At 39.8% G+C, this 14,135-nt stretch overlaps 1 protein-coding gene across 1 annotated transcript; it reads left to right on the forward strand.

Annotated features, from left to right (window-relative positions):
* The first annotated feature begins 5,090 nt into the window (after nucleotides 1-5,090).
* Nucleotides 5,091-9,927, forward strand: cfap90 (cilia and flagella associated protein 90). Its single transcript, XM_030741901.1, has 3 exons — nucleotides 5,091-5,293; nucleotides 5,711-5,827; nucleotides 9,739-9,927. Exons 1-3 carry the CDS (start codon nucleotides 5,174-5,176, stop codon nucleotides 9,919-9,921), a joined length of 420 nt encoding a protein of 139 aa, XP_030597761.1. The 5' UTR covers nucleotides 5,091-5,173; the 3' UTR covers nucleotides 9,922-9,927.
* Nucleotides 9,928-14,135: the final 4,208 nt, after the last annotated feature.

The following is a 14,135-nucleotide window of genomic DNA, read 5'->3' on the forward strand; positions in this document are numbered from 1 at the left end:
AAGTGAAGTTTCTGGGTCAGTGAGTGAGCCGTTTCCTCCAAAGTGACAGTGTATTTTGGCACTGTGTAAACCAGGGTGGTCAAAATGTTTCAGTAAGCATCTAGAATTGTGTTCTTCATCTTCTAATTTCCTAAAAGTCTTCAATATCAGTCCTTCACTGATACTGAATGTAAACTATGATGTTTATTAGTAGAGCTTAAACTACTTTTCATCCAATGGTCACACAATTCAATAAACTATAATAAACAGACCCTCTCACCCCCCAACACACACATCCGTCCTCTGCGCTCTTCTGTATCTTTTATTCTCTTACCTTCTCCTCATTACACTCACTCACTGGCCACTTTATTAGGTACTAATACTGGGTTGGACCCCCCTTTTGCTTTCAGAACTGCCTTAACTCTTCATGTCATTGATTCAACAAGGTGCTGGAAACATTCCTCAGAGATTTTGGTCCATGTTGACATGACAGCATCACAGAGTTGCTGCAGATTTGTCAGCTACACATCCATGATGTGAATCTCCCATCCCGCCATGTCCCAAAGGCGCTCTGTTGGAATGAGATCTGGTGATTGTGGAGGCCATTTGAGTACAGTGATTTGAGCTTTGTGACATGGCTTGTTATCCTGCTGGAAGCAGCCATCAGAAGAGGGGTACACTGTGGTCATAAAGGAATGGAAATGGTCAGCAACAATACTGGGGTAGGCTGTGGTGTTTAAATGATGCTCAGTTGGTACTAACAGGCCCAAAGCATGCCTCTCAATCCCAACTGGTCGCAACAGATGGCTGCCCCTCCTTGAGCCTGGTTCTGCTGGAGGTTTCTTCCTGTTAAAAGGGAGTTTTTTCCTTCCCACAGTCGCCAAGTGCTGCTCATAGGGGGTCATTTTGACTGTTGGGTTCCATCCATCCATTCTCTTCCGCTTATCCTGTTCAGGGTCGCCTTTACAGGTTTCTCTGTAGTTATTGTAGGGTCTTTACCTTACAATATAAAGTGCCTTGAGGCGACTGTTCATTGTGATTTGATGCTATATAAATAAAATTGAACTGTAGCCTCAGCTTCCTGTTCTCAGCTGACAAGGGTGGCACCCGGTGTGGTCTTCTGCTGCTTTAGCCCATTTGCTTGCCTTGGTCATTCAGAGGTGCTCTCCTGCATACTTTGGTTGTAGCAATTAGTTATCTGAATTACAGTTTCCTTTCTATCAGCTCAAAGCAGTGTGACCTTTGTCCTCTGACCTCTGACATCAACAAGGCATTTTCACCCAGAGTGCTGCTGCTCACTGGATATTTTCTCTTTTTCAGACCATTCTGTGTAAACCCTACAGATGGTTGTGTGGGAAAATCCCAGCCGCTCAGCAGTTTCTGAAATACTCAGACCAGCCTGTCTGGCACCAACACCCATGCCACGTTCAAAGTCACTTAAAACCTTAGTAGGTCGTGTCGCCCTACATGCCTATATGCATTGAGTTTTTGCCACGTGATTGGCTGAATAGATATTTGTATTAACGAGCAGTGGAATAGGTGTACCTAACTAAGTGGGCAGTGAGTGTACACACTTACTCCTTTTCCTCTTTGTTGGGTAGGTTCTCGCTCCTATAACTGTACACCTGAGCAGTCCGTGTCTTTTTGGCAACCAACTGTTGAAATGCTGTTGCGGTAAACTTCTATAAATTTAGTGACTTGCCAATGTGGACTTGGCAGATTTTGGCTACTCTGCACTCTGATGCACACAATAATATAATGCCAACATTTAGCCGATAGAAATATATTTTTATTCACTGCAGACTTAGTTTCTGCCAAAATGTCCTAAAATGAGAGGAATGAAAAATTACTTTTTTTCCATGTACACAAGTCACAGACAGTTTTGAAAACTTCAACTGTCATGTTCTGATAAACATTTTAGGGGACCCTTCTCTTCCTCTTCCTGCTTGTGGAAGAGGAGTAAGGATGTGAGCCGGTGCAGTAAGTGAAAGAGAACAGAACATAGGAAGGTCCAGGAGAGTACAGAGGATAGTTGCGGTGCACACTGCAGTTCTTCTTCCTTAACACTGCAAGGAAGAGCATAGGATGTGGCACTGATGAGAATCTGTGGTCAAAAGGGAGGGACTGAATGACCAGTGATTCCCAGCATTGTTTTGGTACTATGTGATATACTATTGCACACAGTACGTCATGTTTTGTTTCCACAGTACATGTTATTTTGGTACTGACAGTCTACATGTTGTTCTTCTCAGTGCTATGAACATTTTCGGGGTTTTTTTTTGTTATTATCGATGCACTTTAGTGTGCTGTGTGACCACATAAATCTCATTCTGACACTAGAGTTAAAGGTTCAGGGAGAGTCACAACCTTCTGCACACTGACTAGAGTTTTTTGGAGATCCATCTTCAGAGCTGAGACCTTCAAACATGGTTGCAAGAAATGTGCCAAAAAAAAAAAAAACATTGAGAAAAACTATATTTGAAGTTTTGTATTTGTAGCAACTTTCGCTGTTTAACCACTGGAATCGTTCTGCCACTGTGAACTTGAGGTGCACCATCTGTAGCTTTACGCAGTCCTGAGGGACTGAGAGCTGATTTATACTTAATCTGAACCCCCAGCAAATTGGGCTTCCTTGTCAACCGTAACATAGCCGCATATACTGCACTATGCTTGAGGCGTAATCTGTCCAGTGTTATTAACTAATTCTGCTGCCAGAGTCACACAGCAGATGCAGTGAGAGACCTTTTGAAGGGCCTTCGAGGGACAAGTGTTATTAGCATAAAGGCAGACTCTGGTGCAGCTGTGCAAAGATGTGCCATCATTTGATTTTCCACTGCTGACTCTTCACAACCTTGTAGCAGTAATTCAACTGTGTACCAGCTGAGAGAGCATTTGCTGGATATTTATCCATTTAAATAACAGCAGGCTTTCAGTCATTTATAGAATTTAGGTCAGTAGGCCTTTCCGTCTTTAACTTTAGTTATAAAATACAGTGCATCCTAAACCAGTTTCAAACACAAATTGAAACACAAGATTGTATTGGCGTCCCCCGAAGTTGCAAATGGAGCAATTATAGAATTGTTGATAATTAATGGCTACATTAATGCTGTTGTAACAGTTAATTTAAAAAAAAGCCCCTGTGGTTTGGTATCTTCCTGCAGTCACAGTAGCACTGAATTTTTACAAACGGGTGCACTAGTAACGATTTCGAAAGACATCATTTAGCAAAGTGTGACTTTTAAAATGTGTCCAAAAGCCGAAAGCAGCCAATAGAAATATCACCTCGAAACTGACAGTTTGGTACATATTATACTGCTATAATAAATAAATAAAGAGGCACTCCATGGCGTTGGGCAGTGAGTACAGGGCCACTAGAGGACCTGGCCACCCTTATGAAGTCTGTTTCTGATTGTTTGGTCAGAGACATTCATCCCACTGGCCAGCTGGGGGTGATTCTATAGCACTCTGGCAGTGCTTATCCTCTTTCTTCTTGCACAAAGGAGCATATCCCGGTTGATGGGTTAAGCACCTTCTACGGCCCTGTCCAGCTCTCCTAGAGTAACTGCCTGTCTCCTGAAATCTCCTCCATGCTCTCGAAAATACAGCAAGCCTTCTGGCAATGGCACATATTGTTGTGCCATCTACCTGTAAAACCTCTGCAGTAGGGTTTAATATTTTTCCCGAAAATGACATGAATCAAATCCCGGGAAATGACGAGCCATTTCCCGGGAATCCCGGGAAAAAGTTTATTTATTTATTTATTTTAATTAGATCTTCTGTAGCCTGTGTCGGCCTTAACCTATTGTGATATTGTAGAGGTAGCTTTCCAGCTATGTCCTGTTATGCCCAGTAGGGGGCAACGTCGGCTTGATTAACGCAATAAAACCTACATCTCAGCATTCGAGTGCTCGAGCTATGCGGTTTTGTATCGTTCCTCAACACTCCCTTAACAAATATAATTCGAATATTCCTCCATTGTACATGGAATTATACCAAGATATTTTACAACTGCTGGTGCAAAACAATACGGTTCATCTCCACAGCATTGATAAAGGCTCAGCCACGCTGTCGTGGCGACATCTGTTGCGCTATATCTCCACCAGTGGAACGCTGTAATAGTCATTGAAAAGTTAACTACCGTACTACACTATAATATGGCATAACACAGGGCCTTGAGTAATGCACTACGACTTGGTCATTGCCATTCTGGCAACAACAAATTTATAACACCGTGTCTGAGGGTTAAAGTAGGTTCGCTGTGAATCGTCTTTTGAAAAACTGGCCGATCCTTATAGCCTAAAAAATATACATTTTACTCAACTCCATTTTAAAAGCGAAATATGTTAAAGCAATCTATTTCATGATAATTTCTTCACACATTAGGCCCGTATCCTAATTCATGATTGTTAGTAAGCGGCTGCAAATGAGAAAAAAGAAACACTCGAAGTTATACAGATATTTCTTTATTGTTCAGGGCAGGCAAATTTTATAGGCTATATGATCTAATATAACAATATATAATAATATAAAATTATATAATACAAAATACCTTAGGGTAAACACATTGCCTACGATTTCAACAAATTAAAGAGGAAAAAAGCACAACTGTGTAATACCTCTATTAAAACGCTTGAGATGAAGGCTGAAGCCTTAAACGGAGGCTGAACGTGCCTGAAATGAAGAGTAATGCTTTTCGCATTAAACGAACCCTTCTCTCAATATTTCCTTAAATTTAACATTCTGAAGCTTTCTTTTCTTTCTGAAAGTCAAATCGACGCGCGCGACTTTTTTCCCGGTTTCCCGTCTAACGTTTCCCGGGAAACGGGAAATGGTTCTGATCGCATTTCCCGGGAATCCCGGATCCCGGGATTAAACCCTACTCTGCAGGGTCCAGGTGTTGCCTCATGCTACCAGTAGTGACACAGATCAATATCCCAGAAGTTTAATTGACTGGATTAAAAAGTGTTTAGTTAATTAATTAATTTTCTGGATCAGCATATTTGCACCAGCACAAACAGTTAGAAGTTTAAAAAGCTCAGCACCAAAAAAGTGAAAAGTACATGAAAATCCAAAGGCACGTGAAGGCAGCAAGTCAAGTTAGGGGAGGTGGTATCCCAGCAACCACAGACGCCAGCGTCCTCGAGCTGGGACTGAACTTATCTGGGGGTTTAAGAGTGATTTTTCATTTTTCAGCATGATGGACGTTTCACTGGAAGCAAAAACCAAACCGCTGGCTACACTGTCAGCCTTCAGCTACATCCCACCGCGAAGAAGTGAGCCCAAAGAACTGTCCTACTTTAACAAAGAACGGAAGGTAACGTTAAGAAACAGTGAAACATTTTATAACAGGCTAGGTTTTTCAGCTCATTCAGTATGTTATTTATTTGGGATAACACTCAGTTATAGCGTCTGCAGTTAACACGGTGGGGAATTTAGTGCTACCGTAAAGGGTTTCGGGGCGCAAAACGCGCGTTAATACATTAAACAACATTAAATAGCTCCATTATTTATTAATAATGTTTCATTAATACTATTTCAGGACTCGTTTTAAATTATAATCTATATAAAAATGGTCCGTCACTCACCATTTGCATGCTGTCACCTTTATTTATTTACTCTTGTCTTCCCTTGTACCACTAACACCTTCTTCTTGCCCAGAGTGACAAAAAAACGATCTCCTTCCGCGAGAGGAAATCCTTTCAATGCTAAACCCTTTCCTCACCCCGTTCAGGTCTCGGATGTCTCTATGTATGACCGATTACACAACCACGTTGAAGGTTATGATATAAGGCTGCCCCGGGATAACAAAAATCATTGGAAAGGAAGAGGACTTGACATAAACAAGGAGGTAATGGCCATAAATGCTACCAATGCACAGATAAATGTTACCAGTGCATAGACAAATGTTACCAGTGCATAGATAATTGTTACCAGTGCATAGATAATTGTTACCAACGCATAGACAAATGTTACCAATGCATAGATAATTGTTACCAGTGCATAGATTATTGTTACCAGTGCATAGATAATTGTTACCAGTGCATAGACAAATGTTACCAGTGCATAGACAAATGTTACCAGTGCATAGATAATTGTTACCAGTGCATAGATAATTGTTACCAACGCATAGACAAATGTTACCAATGCATAGATAATTGTTACCAGTGCATAGATTATTGTTACCAGTGCATAGATAATTGTTACCAGTGCACAGATAAATGTTGCCAATGTGCAGATAAATGTTACCAATGCACAGGTAATTGTTACCAGCACATAGACAAATGTTACCAGTGCACAGATAAATGTTACCAGTGCACAGATAAATGTTACCAATGCACAGGTAATTGTTACCAGCACATAGACAAATGTTACCAGTGCACAGATAAATGTTACCAATGCACAGGTAATTGTTACCAGCGCATAGACAAATGTTAGCAGTGCATAGACAAGTGTTACCAGTGCATAGATAATTGTTACCAGTGTATAGATAATTGTTACCAGCGCAGAGACAAATGTTATCAGTGCATAGACAAATGTTACCAGTGCATAGATAATTGTTACCAGCGCAGAGACAAATGTTATCAGTGCATAGACAAATGTTACCAGTGCATAGATAATTGTTACCAGCTCAGAGACAAATGTTATCAGTGCATAGATAATTGTTACCAGTGTATAGATAATTGTTACCAGCGCAGAGACAAATGTTATCAGTGCATAGAAAAATTTTACCAGTGCACAGATAATTGTTACCAGCGCAGAGACAAATGTTATCAGTGCATAGACAAATGTTACCAGTGCATAGATAATTGTTACCAGTGCATAGACAAATGTTATCAGTGCATAGAAAAATGTTACCAGTGCACAGATAATTGTTACCAGCGCAGAGACAAATGTTATCAGTGCATAGACAAATGTTACCAGTGCATAGATAATTGTTACCAGTGCATAGATAATTGTTACCAGTGTATAGATAATTGTTACCAGTGCATAGACAAATGTTACCAGTGCATAGGTAATTGTTACCAGTGCACAGATAAATGTTACCAGTGCACTAGCATGTAAAAAAAAAAAAAGCTTCATTACAAATGTATGTGAGCTTGGGTTCCTATGAATCCAGGTACAGCTACGAATACTACATTTAGGGTGTACACCTCTTACAGCTACAGAAACACAGTGCATGCTTTATGTTCAAATTCATGGAGAGATGCATTAAACAATTAATCACATTAAAACAGATTTGATAAAGTTAATTCCTTCTTTTTGAGTTGTCTCAGCACATGCACTACTAAACTACCAGGGTTAGGGTTATTTTTTCTGTGTTGAGGTTGACATATACCTTTGATTTTATGACATTTGTTTATAGCTCCCATTTCATCTCCTTTGACTAATCATTCATCTCAAGAAAAACTAGCTCACAGTGGGTTTCTAGGTCACTGAAAGCAGAGAGGGTTGGTGAACAAAGCAGCCGCACAAAGTGCTGAGCTTGTAATTACAGTGATCTGAGGGGCTGGCTGTCAGGATACGTGACATTTTACCAAATTAGGACATTTCAGAATTCATATTTGAATATAAATTTAAACAGGAACGGTTATGCTTTTCATTTTGCTCTTATACAGATTCTCATGTATAACAAAGGCAGCTATACAACATATCATATTAAAAATGCATACATAGTGTTTGTGCAAGTAATCCCTGTGAGCCAAAAGCGCAGGCTTCAGACTGCTCTAAATATTCAATTTCAGTTTTGTTTCTAGTCTTGGATCTTCATGATGTCATAAAAAGGGAATATATCTAATGTATCTCTCACCTCAGGCACGCAGCTACACCTCACCCACCTACTCTTCAAATCTTCTGTTAGAGTGGCAACCAAAAGGAAGATGGTCCCCTAAAGAGAAAGGAAAAAGGGGCTAAAATATCTTGTTTCAGGCAGGAGAAAGTGGGTGGCTGCACCAAGGCCCGGTGTAAGATAAATAAGGATTATTTTGAACTGTTACTCATGCAAAGCTACTGCAGTAGTCCAAGAACAAAAATAAGGAGGTGAAATCATCACACTTATTCTCTTGTAAAAAGGTTTTATTTGATGACAGTGTTCTATTTTTTCTGTTTACATGGAATATATTTGTAAAAATACAAACTTACCAGAGCTCTCTGAGATCAGAGGTTCCTCATGTTCACAGAGCTATTGAAAAAACTCACCCTGGATAATAATGAGCCACACGTGGGATGGATGGCTAATATAATTTTTGTCCATATTGGATCGATTACATATGAAATAAGAAAGAAGTTAAATGGAACCTAAATGAAGGAGCAAACCATGACTGTTTCATTAAATGCAAATGCCTTTGCTTCAACCATCTTACCGATGCATCAGGACAGTAGCAGGTTCAATTATACCACCTGAAGCTGCACGCCTGTCCTCCCTCTCAAAGCTGCAGTGGTTTTAGTGTTTAATCAATTGCTCAGTTAATCAGGGCAACATCTTTAAACTGCTACCATTTATTACATTAAACTAACTCCATGTCAAATACAATTCAGTTTTATTTATATAGTGCCAAATCACAATAAACAGTCACTTCAAGGCGCTTTATTATGTAAGGTAAAGACCCTACAAAAATACAGAGAAAACAGCAACAGTCAAATGACCCCCCATGAGCAAGCACTTGGTGACAGTGGAAAGGAAAATACTCCCTTTTAACAGGAAGAAACCTCCAGCAGAACCAGGCTCAGGGAGGGGCAGCCATCTGCTGCGACCAGTTGGGGGTGAGGGGAGGAGGATAGGACAAAGGGCATGCAGTGGAAAAGAGCCAGAGATTAATAATAACTAGTGATTATATGCAGAGTGGTGTATAAACGAAAAAGGTGAGGTGAGTTATAAAAGAGGTGAGTGAAGAACATCATGGGACCCCCCCTGCAGCCTAGGCCTATTGCAGCATAACTAAAAGATGGTTCAGGGTCACCTGATCCAGCCCTAACTATAGGATTTATTAAGAAAGACAGTTTTAAGCCTAATCTTAAAAGTAGAAGTCTGTCTCTCGAATCCAAACTGGGAGCTGGTTCCACAGAAGAGAGGCCTGAAAGCTGATTTCAGGATCAAAATGACTCCGAGGTAATGCCATCCAGAGTAAGTATGTGGTTAGACACCACGTTTCTAAGATTTGTGGGGCTGAGTACAAGAACTTCAGTTTTATCTGAATATAGAAGCAGGGAATTAGAGGTCATTCAGGCCTTTCTGTCTTTAAGACATTCCTGCAGTTTATCTAATTGGTGTGTGTCATCTGGCTTCATGCATAGATAAAGCTGGGTAACATCTGCACAGCAATGAAAAAGTATGCTATGCCTTCTAATAATGCTATTCTAAGGGAACAAGCACAGAGTTGAGTCCACTGTCAGAGGCCATAAGAAGATCATTTGTAACCTTCACTAATGCTGTTTCTGTACTGTGGGGAATTCTGAAACCCGACTGAAACTCTTCAAATAAACCGTTCCTCTGCAGATGATCAGTTAGCTGGAGCCTATCTCAGCTGACATAGGGTGAGGACAGGGCACACCCTGTACCCTGTAGCTAACACACTCACATTCACACCTATGGGCAATTTAGAATTACCAATTAACCTAACCTAACCCCTGCTACATATTTCCCTAAATGTTCATCCCTCCTTATAAAAATGTGGGAAAAGAAGTCAGACACAAACCTCACAACTAGCACAGTTTTAACATTTATTCCATGTGGCTATGCTTTGTTGTCCTGCTCCCTTCCAGGAGAGGTCCAGAGCTCTGCCGGTGCTGTCCTCATCAGAGTACGGCCATCGTCCTCCTGCTCCCGCCTTCTGCATCACCGAGCGGCAGTATGCACGTGTGGCTTGTATTAAATCTGAAATCTACATGAAAAATGGGATCCTATGGAATGTGGAAGAAGGATACGGATCAGTGATCCCTAATTAAAAGCTTGACATATCACACTGTGAGGTGGAAGTGTTTTTTTCTTTCTCCCTGTGGAAGCTTTAATAATTCAAAAAGTGTTGTGCTGTGCAGATATTTTTAGTAAAAGAATACTAAATAAAACATTTAACCTACTGAGATTTTAGGTTGATGTTACTGATGATACTATCAAGACATGTTTATTCTTAATGGCTAAAGACTTTTCCAGGAAACACAACCTACATTTTCTGCATGAATATGAGTGCAGTGTGAAGGTTCACTTGTTGAGTGATAGTGATCACAGCATGTTTCCCAGATTTAGCAGCTGAATTCTCTGATTCTCAAAGATTAGACTCTTGGCTTTCTGACTCTGCCTTCCTGTATAATGCCTGTTTTTGCTGAGCCGAGCGTCCTGGGTGTCAGGAAAAATGTCAATTATTGTGATGGGACTTTCTTTGGAGCAAACTGCTTATTGTTTGAAAGGTTGAAACGCATATTTTTGGAGTAGCTGACCAATTTCTTTCAGGTACTTATATTGATCATTTGAACAACCTATTCTTTTTAAATTAGCTGCTACATCAGTGTGCTCTGCACTCCCTGCATTCCATCTCAGCTTTTTCTTACTATTGATTTTTTTTAGTTACCTTCGCCTTACATAAATGCTTTATTTTTTTTTTTTTTACCTCACTAACCTCTTTGGTTCACCAAGCTCTCAGATTCTTCTTCTGTATAAATACTAAACCCACGCAACAGAGATCAGCCTCCTACACAATAAGATTTTTTTGGGTGCAGACAGCTCTCATTTGCTTCTGCCTTTGTACTGAGGCTGAAATAGAGCTTTTATTCTTAGAAACTCCACAAGATTCAAATCTGTTTGCTGTTAGAACTGCAGTGTTGTTAGGGAGCTATTACAGAAGATGGCGTTTAAATGTTACTCTGAAAAAAACCCCAAAAAACCCAACCCACGAAAAATGGCACACAATGTCAAATGTTATGTTTCTAGAAAGGTTTGGTCAATAACCCTTTACAGAATAATGGTTACACATCTCAGGCAGCAGGTTTGCCTTCAGTGATTGCTGCTGCGTCCAAAGTATTTGTAATGGGAACAGTTTCTGTTATGTATATTTTGTATTAAAAACAGTATTGTATTAGTGTGTGTAATATTGTGTGCTTATTCAATTCAGCTGTTCAATCAGCAGACTCTAACTGCTGATAAGACTTAGATTTATTTTATATGTAAATGATCTTAAATGATTACATGTAATTAAGACTTTTGGGAAATACAGCTAATTGTTCACGTGAGGTCTGATAAACCTGAAACTACAAAGAAAAGCCAGCTAGCTTAGCTCAGGATGTGGGAAAATAGCTCAGTACAGTAGCCACCTATTAGCACCTGAAGCTAAGTGTCTCATTTATCTCGCCATCTAAATCCATAACAGTTTTGGGAAACAGTATTGCTTTAAAATATAGCACTGTAAACACTGTAAATAAGGATAAAAATAAAGACAACATTAGGGATGTGATGGCCTTTTTATTAGCTGCTTAAAATACATCTGCCCAATGAAAGCCTGTATCTACCATGTAACTCTTGGTTTGGTTCAGTGCATACAAACACAATCATGGGGAAGACTGCTGACTTGATATTTGTCCAGATGACAATCATCATCAGCCTTCACAAGGAGGGGAAGGCACAGAAGGTTTCTGCTGAAATAGCTGGCTGTTCAGAGTGCTATATTAATGGGAAATTAATGCAAAGTTGACTGGAAGGGGAAAAGTGTGATAGGAAAAGGTGCACAAGCAACAGGGATTACTGCAGATTTGAGAGGATCATGAAGAAAAGTCAATTCAAGAGCTTTGGAGAGTTTCACGAGGAGTGGACTGAGGCTGACATCAGTGTATTCAGAGCCAGCACACAAACACACACACACACACACACACACACACACACACACACACACACACACACACACACACACACACACACACACAGACGTCTTCAGGAAATGGGCTACAAGTGTTGCAGTCCTGATATCAGACCACTCCTGAACCACACACTACATCAGGAGTATCTTACATGGGCTAAAGAGAAAAAGAAGTGGGCTGTTGCTCAGTGGGTCACAGTCCTCTTTTTCAGATGAAAGTCCTTTTTGAATTTCATTTTGAAATCAGTGTCCTAGAATCTGAGGAAGAGTGGAGAGGCACAGAATCTTATCTGACATTTCTACAGTCTGTGGTGATTTGGGGTGTCACGTCGTCTCCTGGCATTGGCGATCATTGGTCCACGGTGTTTTATCAAGTCCACAGTCAATCATCCATGTCCCAGGAGATTTTAGAGCCCTGCATGCTACATTCAAATGCTGATTTACTTTTCCAGCAGGACCCTGCACCTGCCCACAGCACCAAAACTACTACCAAATGGTTTGTTGACCATGTTATTACAGTGCTTGATTGTCTACTCAACCCACCTGATCTGTTCCCCACACTGTGGGGTATTAAACAACTACTACAAGAGGAAGATGAGAAACACCCGAGCACTAATGAGCTGAAGACCATCATCAAAGCAACACAGGCTTCGATAACACCTCAGCAGTGCCACAAGCTGGCCGCCTCCACTGCACGCTGCGCTGATGCAGGAATTCATAGTGAATGGGCCTCAACAAAGCACTGAGAATATAAATGAACATACTTTTCAGAAGGTGGATATTTCTGTATTGTAAAACATTTTTAATCTTAGGAAGTATTCTAGATGCTAAATTTTTGGTTCTTGTAAGCTATAAATCATCAAAATGAAAAACAAAAAGGCTTAAAATTTTTCACTTATTGAGTAATGAATATAGAATATATAATAGGCTCCTTTTTTAACTATTAAAAAAAGCTTCACACACACACGCAAAAGCAGGAGGATATTGTCGTTATGCTGTCTGTCTGTCTGTGAGGTTTTATCTTTCTGGTCTATAGACTTTACTCTTCAAAGATGTGCAGCACTATGTTCATATTCCTGGATAGTTAGTACCCTATGTACACTTTGGCTGTATTTATCTGAAGTAGAGAGTAAACAACATGGAGGATTTCAGGCTTCTAATGCTATGATAATATATGCTAATGATATGTAACCTCTTTTTCATGTCTGATTGGCTTAGCTTAATCATGTGATCATATTGTGCCATGTGATTGGCTATACCTACTTGACCATTATTGACTGAAATGGAAAAAGTGGGGATTCCCCATATTCAGCAACCGATGAGGTCACCGAACAGCTGGCAGAAGCTAGATAGTGAGAAATTGGGGAATCTAGCTTTTTCTAGCTAAAGAGCCAGTCTGTTTAGAGTAACATCAGTTCTAGACTGCAGCCTTATTGATTAGCCTGTCAACTTCTGATTGGCTGAGTATTATCTAACATGTTGCTCAGGGATACTAAATAGTACAGACTGTGACTCATCATTGACCAATATTAAAGCCATAGCTACTGCTCAGCAATATTGCTCAAATGTAAGCAACATAGCTGCACTATGTTTTGTACACGGCTGCCATATAATTATAGTGATGTTGTACATAATGCATTTATATCAGCAAATTATATATATAATAATCCTGTATAAACACGAGTATAATATGATGTGAATACCTTGTAAGTATGCATTAATTCTGGCTTATTGTTATAGATTACATTAATAGAAAGAAATTATGTAGCATCCTGGTACAAGAGTGCAGTTGTACTTTGTCTAATTTGTTTACCGTGGAAATTTTTTGTGTCTGCTCTACGATATGGTTACCAAAATGTATTTGTAGAAATGTTAAAGATAATCACTGAATATCAATCTCTTACAGCAAGATTAAAATAGTTCTGATTTATAGAGTTGTGTTAACATTAAAAACATATTTCTGCTGGAATATGTATTTTCTTGTTACTGACCCAGGAGTGACAAAGAATTTTTTATAAAAGTTTAGGTTAAGGCCTCCAAATTAGTTTTGCAGAAGTTAATAAGGTGTCTGCTGAAGGGGCTTCTATTAGGAAATGGGTTTCTAATGCTATCCTGACTTCTACATTTATATTTTCATTAACTGCGGGACAATATTTACATCTGTGACGGGTCTTGTTCTACTGTTTACTCTGCCATATCAAAGAGATCAAATATTCCTAATATTGTAAGATGGAGACACTCCAGTAACCCCCCCCCCAAACACACACACACACACACTTCAAACCTTCTTTTTATGAGGGCCAACCAATCAAAAGA

The sequence above is a fragment of the Archocentrus centrarchus genome, chromosome 11 (genome assembly GCF_007364275.1).
Source record: "Archocentrus centrarchus isolate MPI-CPG fArcCen1 chromosome 11, fArcCen1, whole genome shotgun sequence".
Taxonomy (NCBI): Eukaryota; Metazoa; Chordata; class Actinopteri; order Cichliformes; family Cichlidae; genus Archocentrus; species Archocentrus centrarchus.

Bases quoted from the DNA above. Each gene is read 5' to 3' on its own strand.
- cfap90 (XM_030741901.1), top strand. From the start codon at position 5,174: ATGATGGACGTTTCACTGGAAGCAAAAACCAAACCGCTGGCTACACTG. The intron at 5,294-5,710 runs GTAACGTTAAGA...CACCCCGTTCAG, and splicing joins ACTTTAACAAAGAACGGAAG to GTCTCGGATGTCTCTATGTA. The intron at 5,828-9,738 runs GTAATGGCCATA...GCTCCCTTCCAG, and splicing joins GACTTGACATAAACAAGGAG to GAGAGGTCCAGAGCTCTGCC.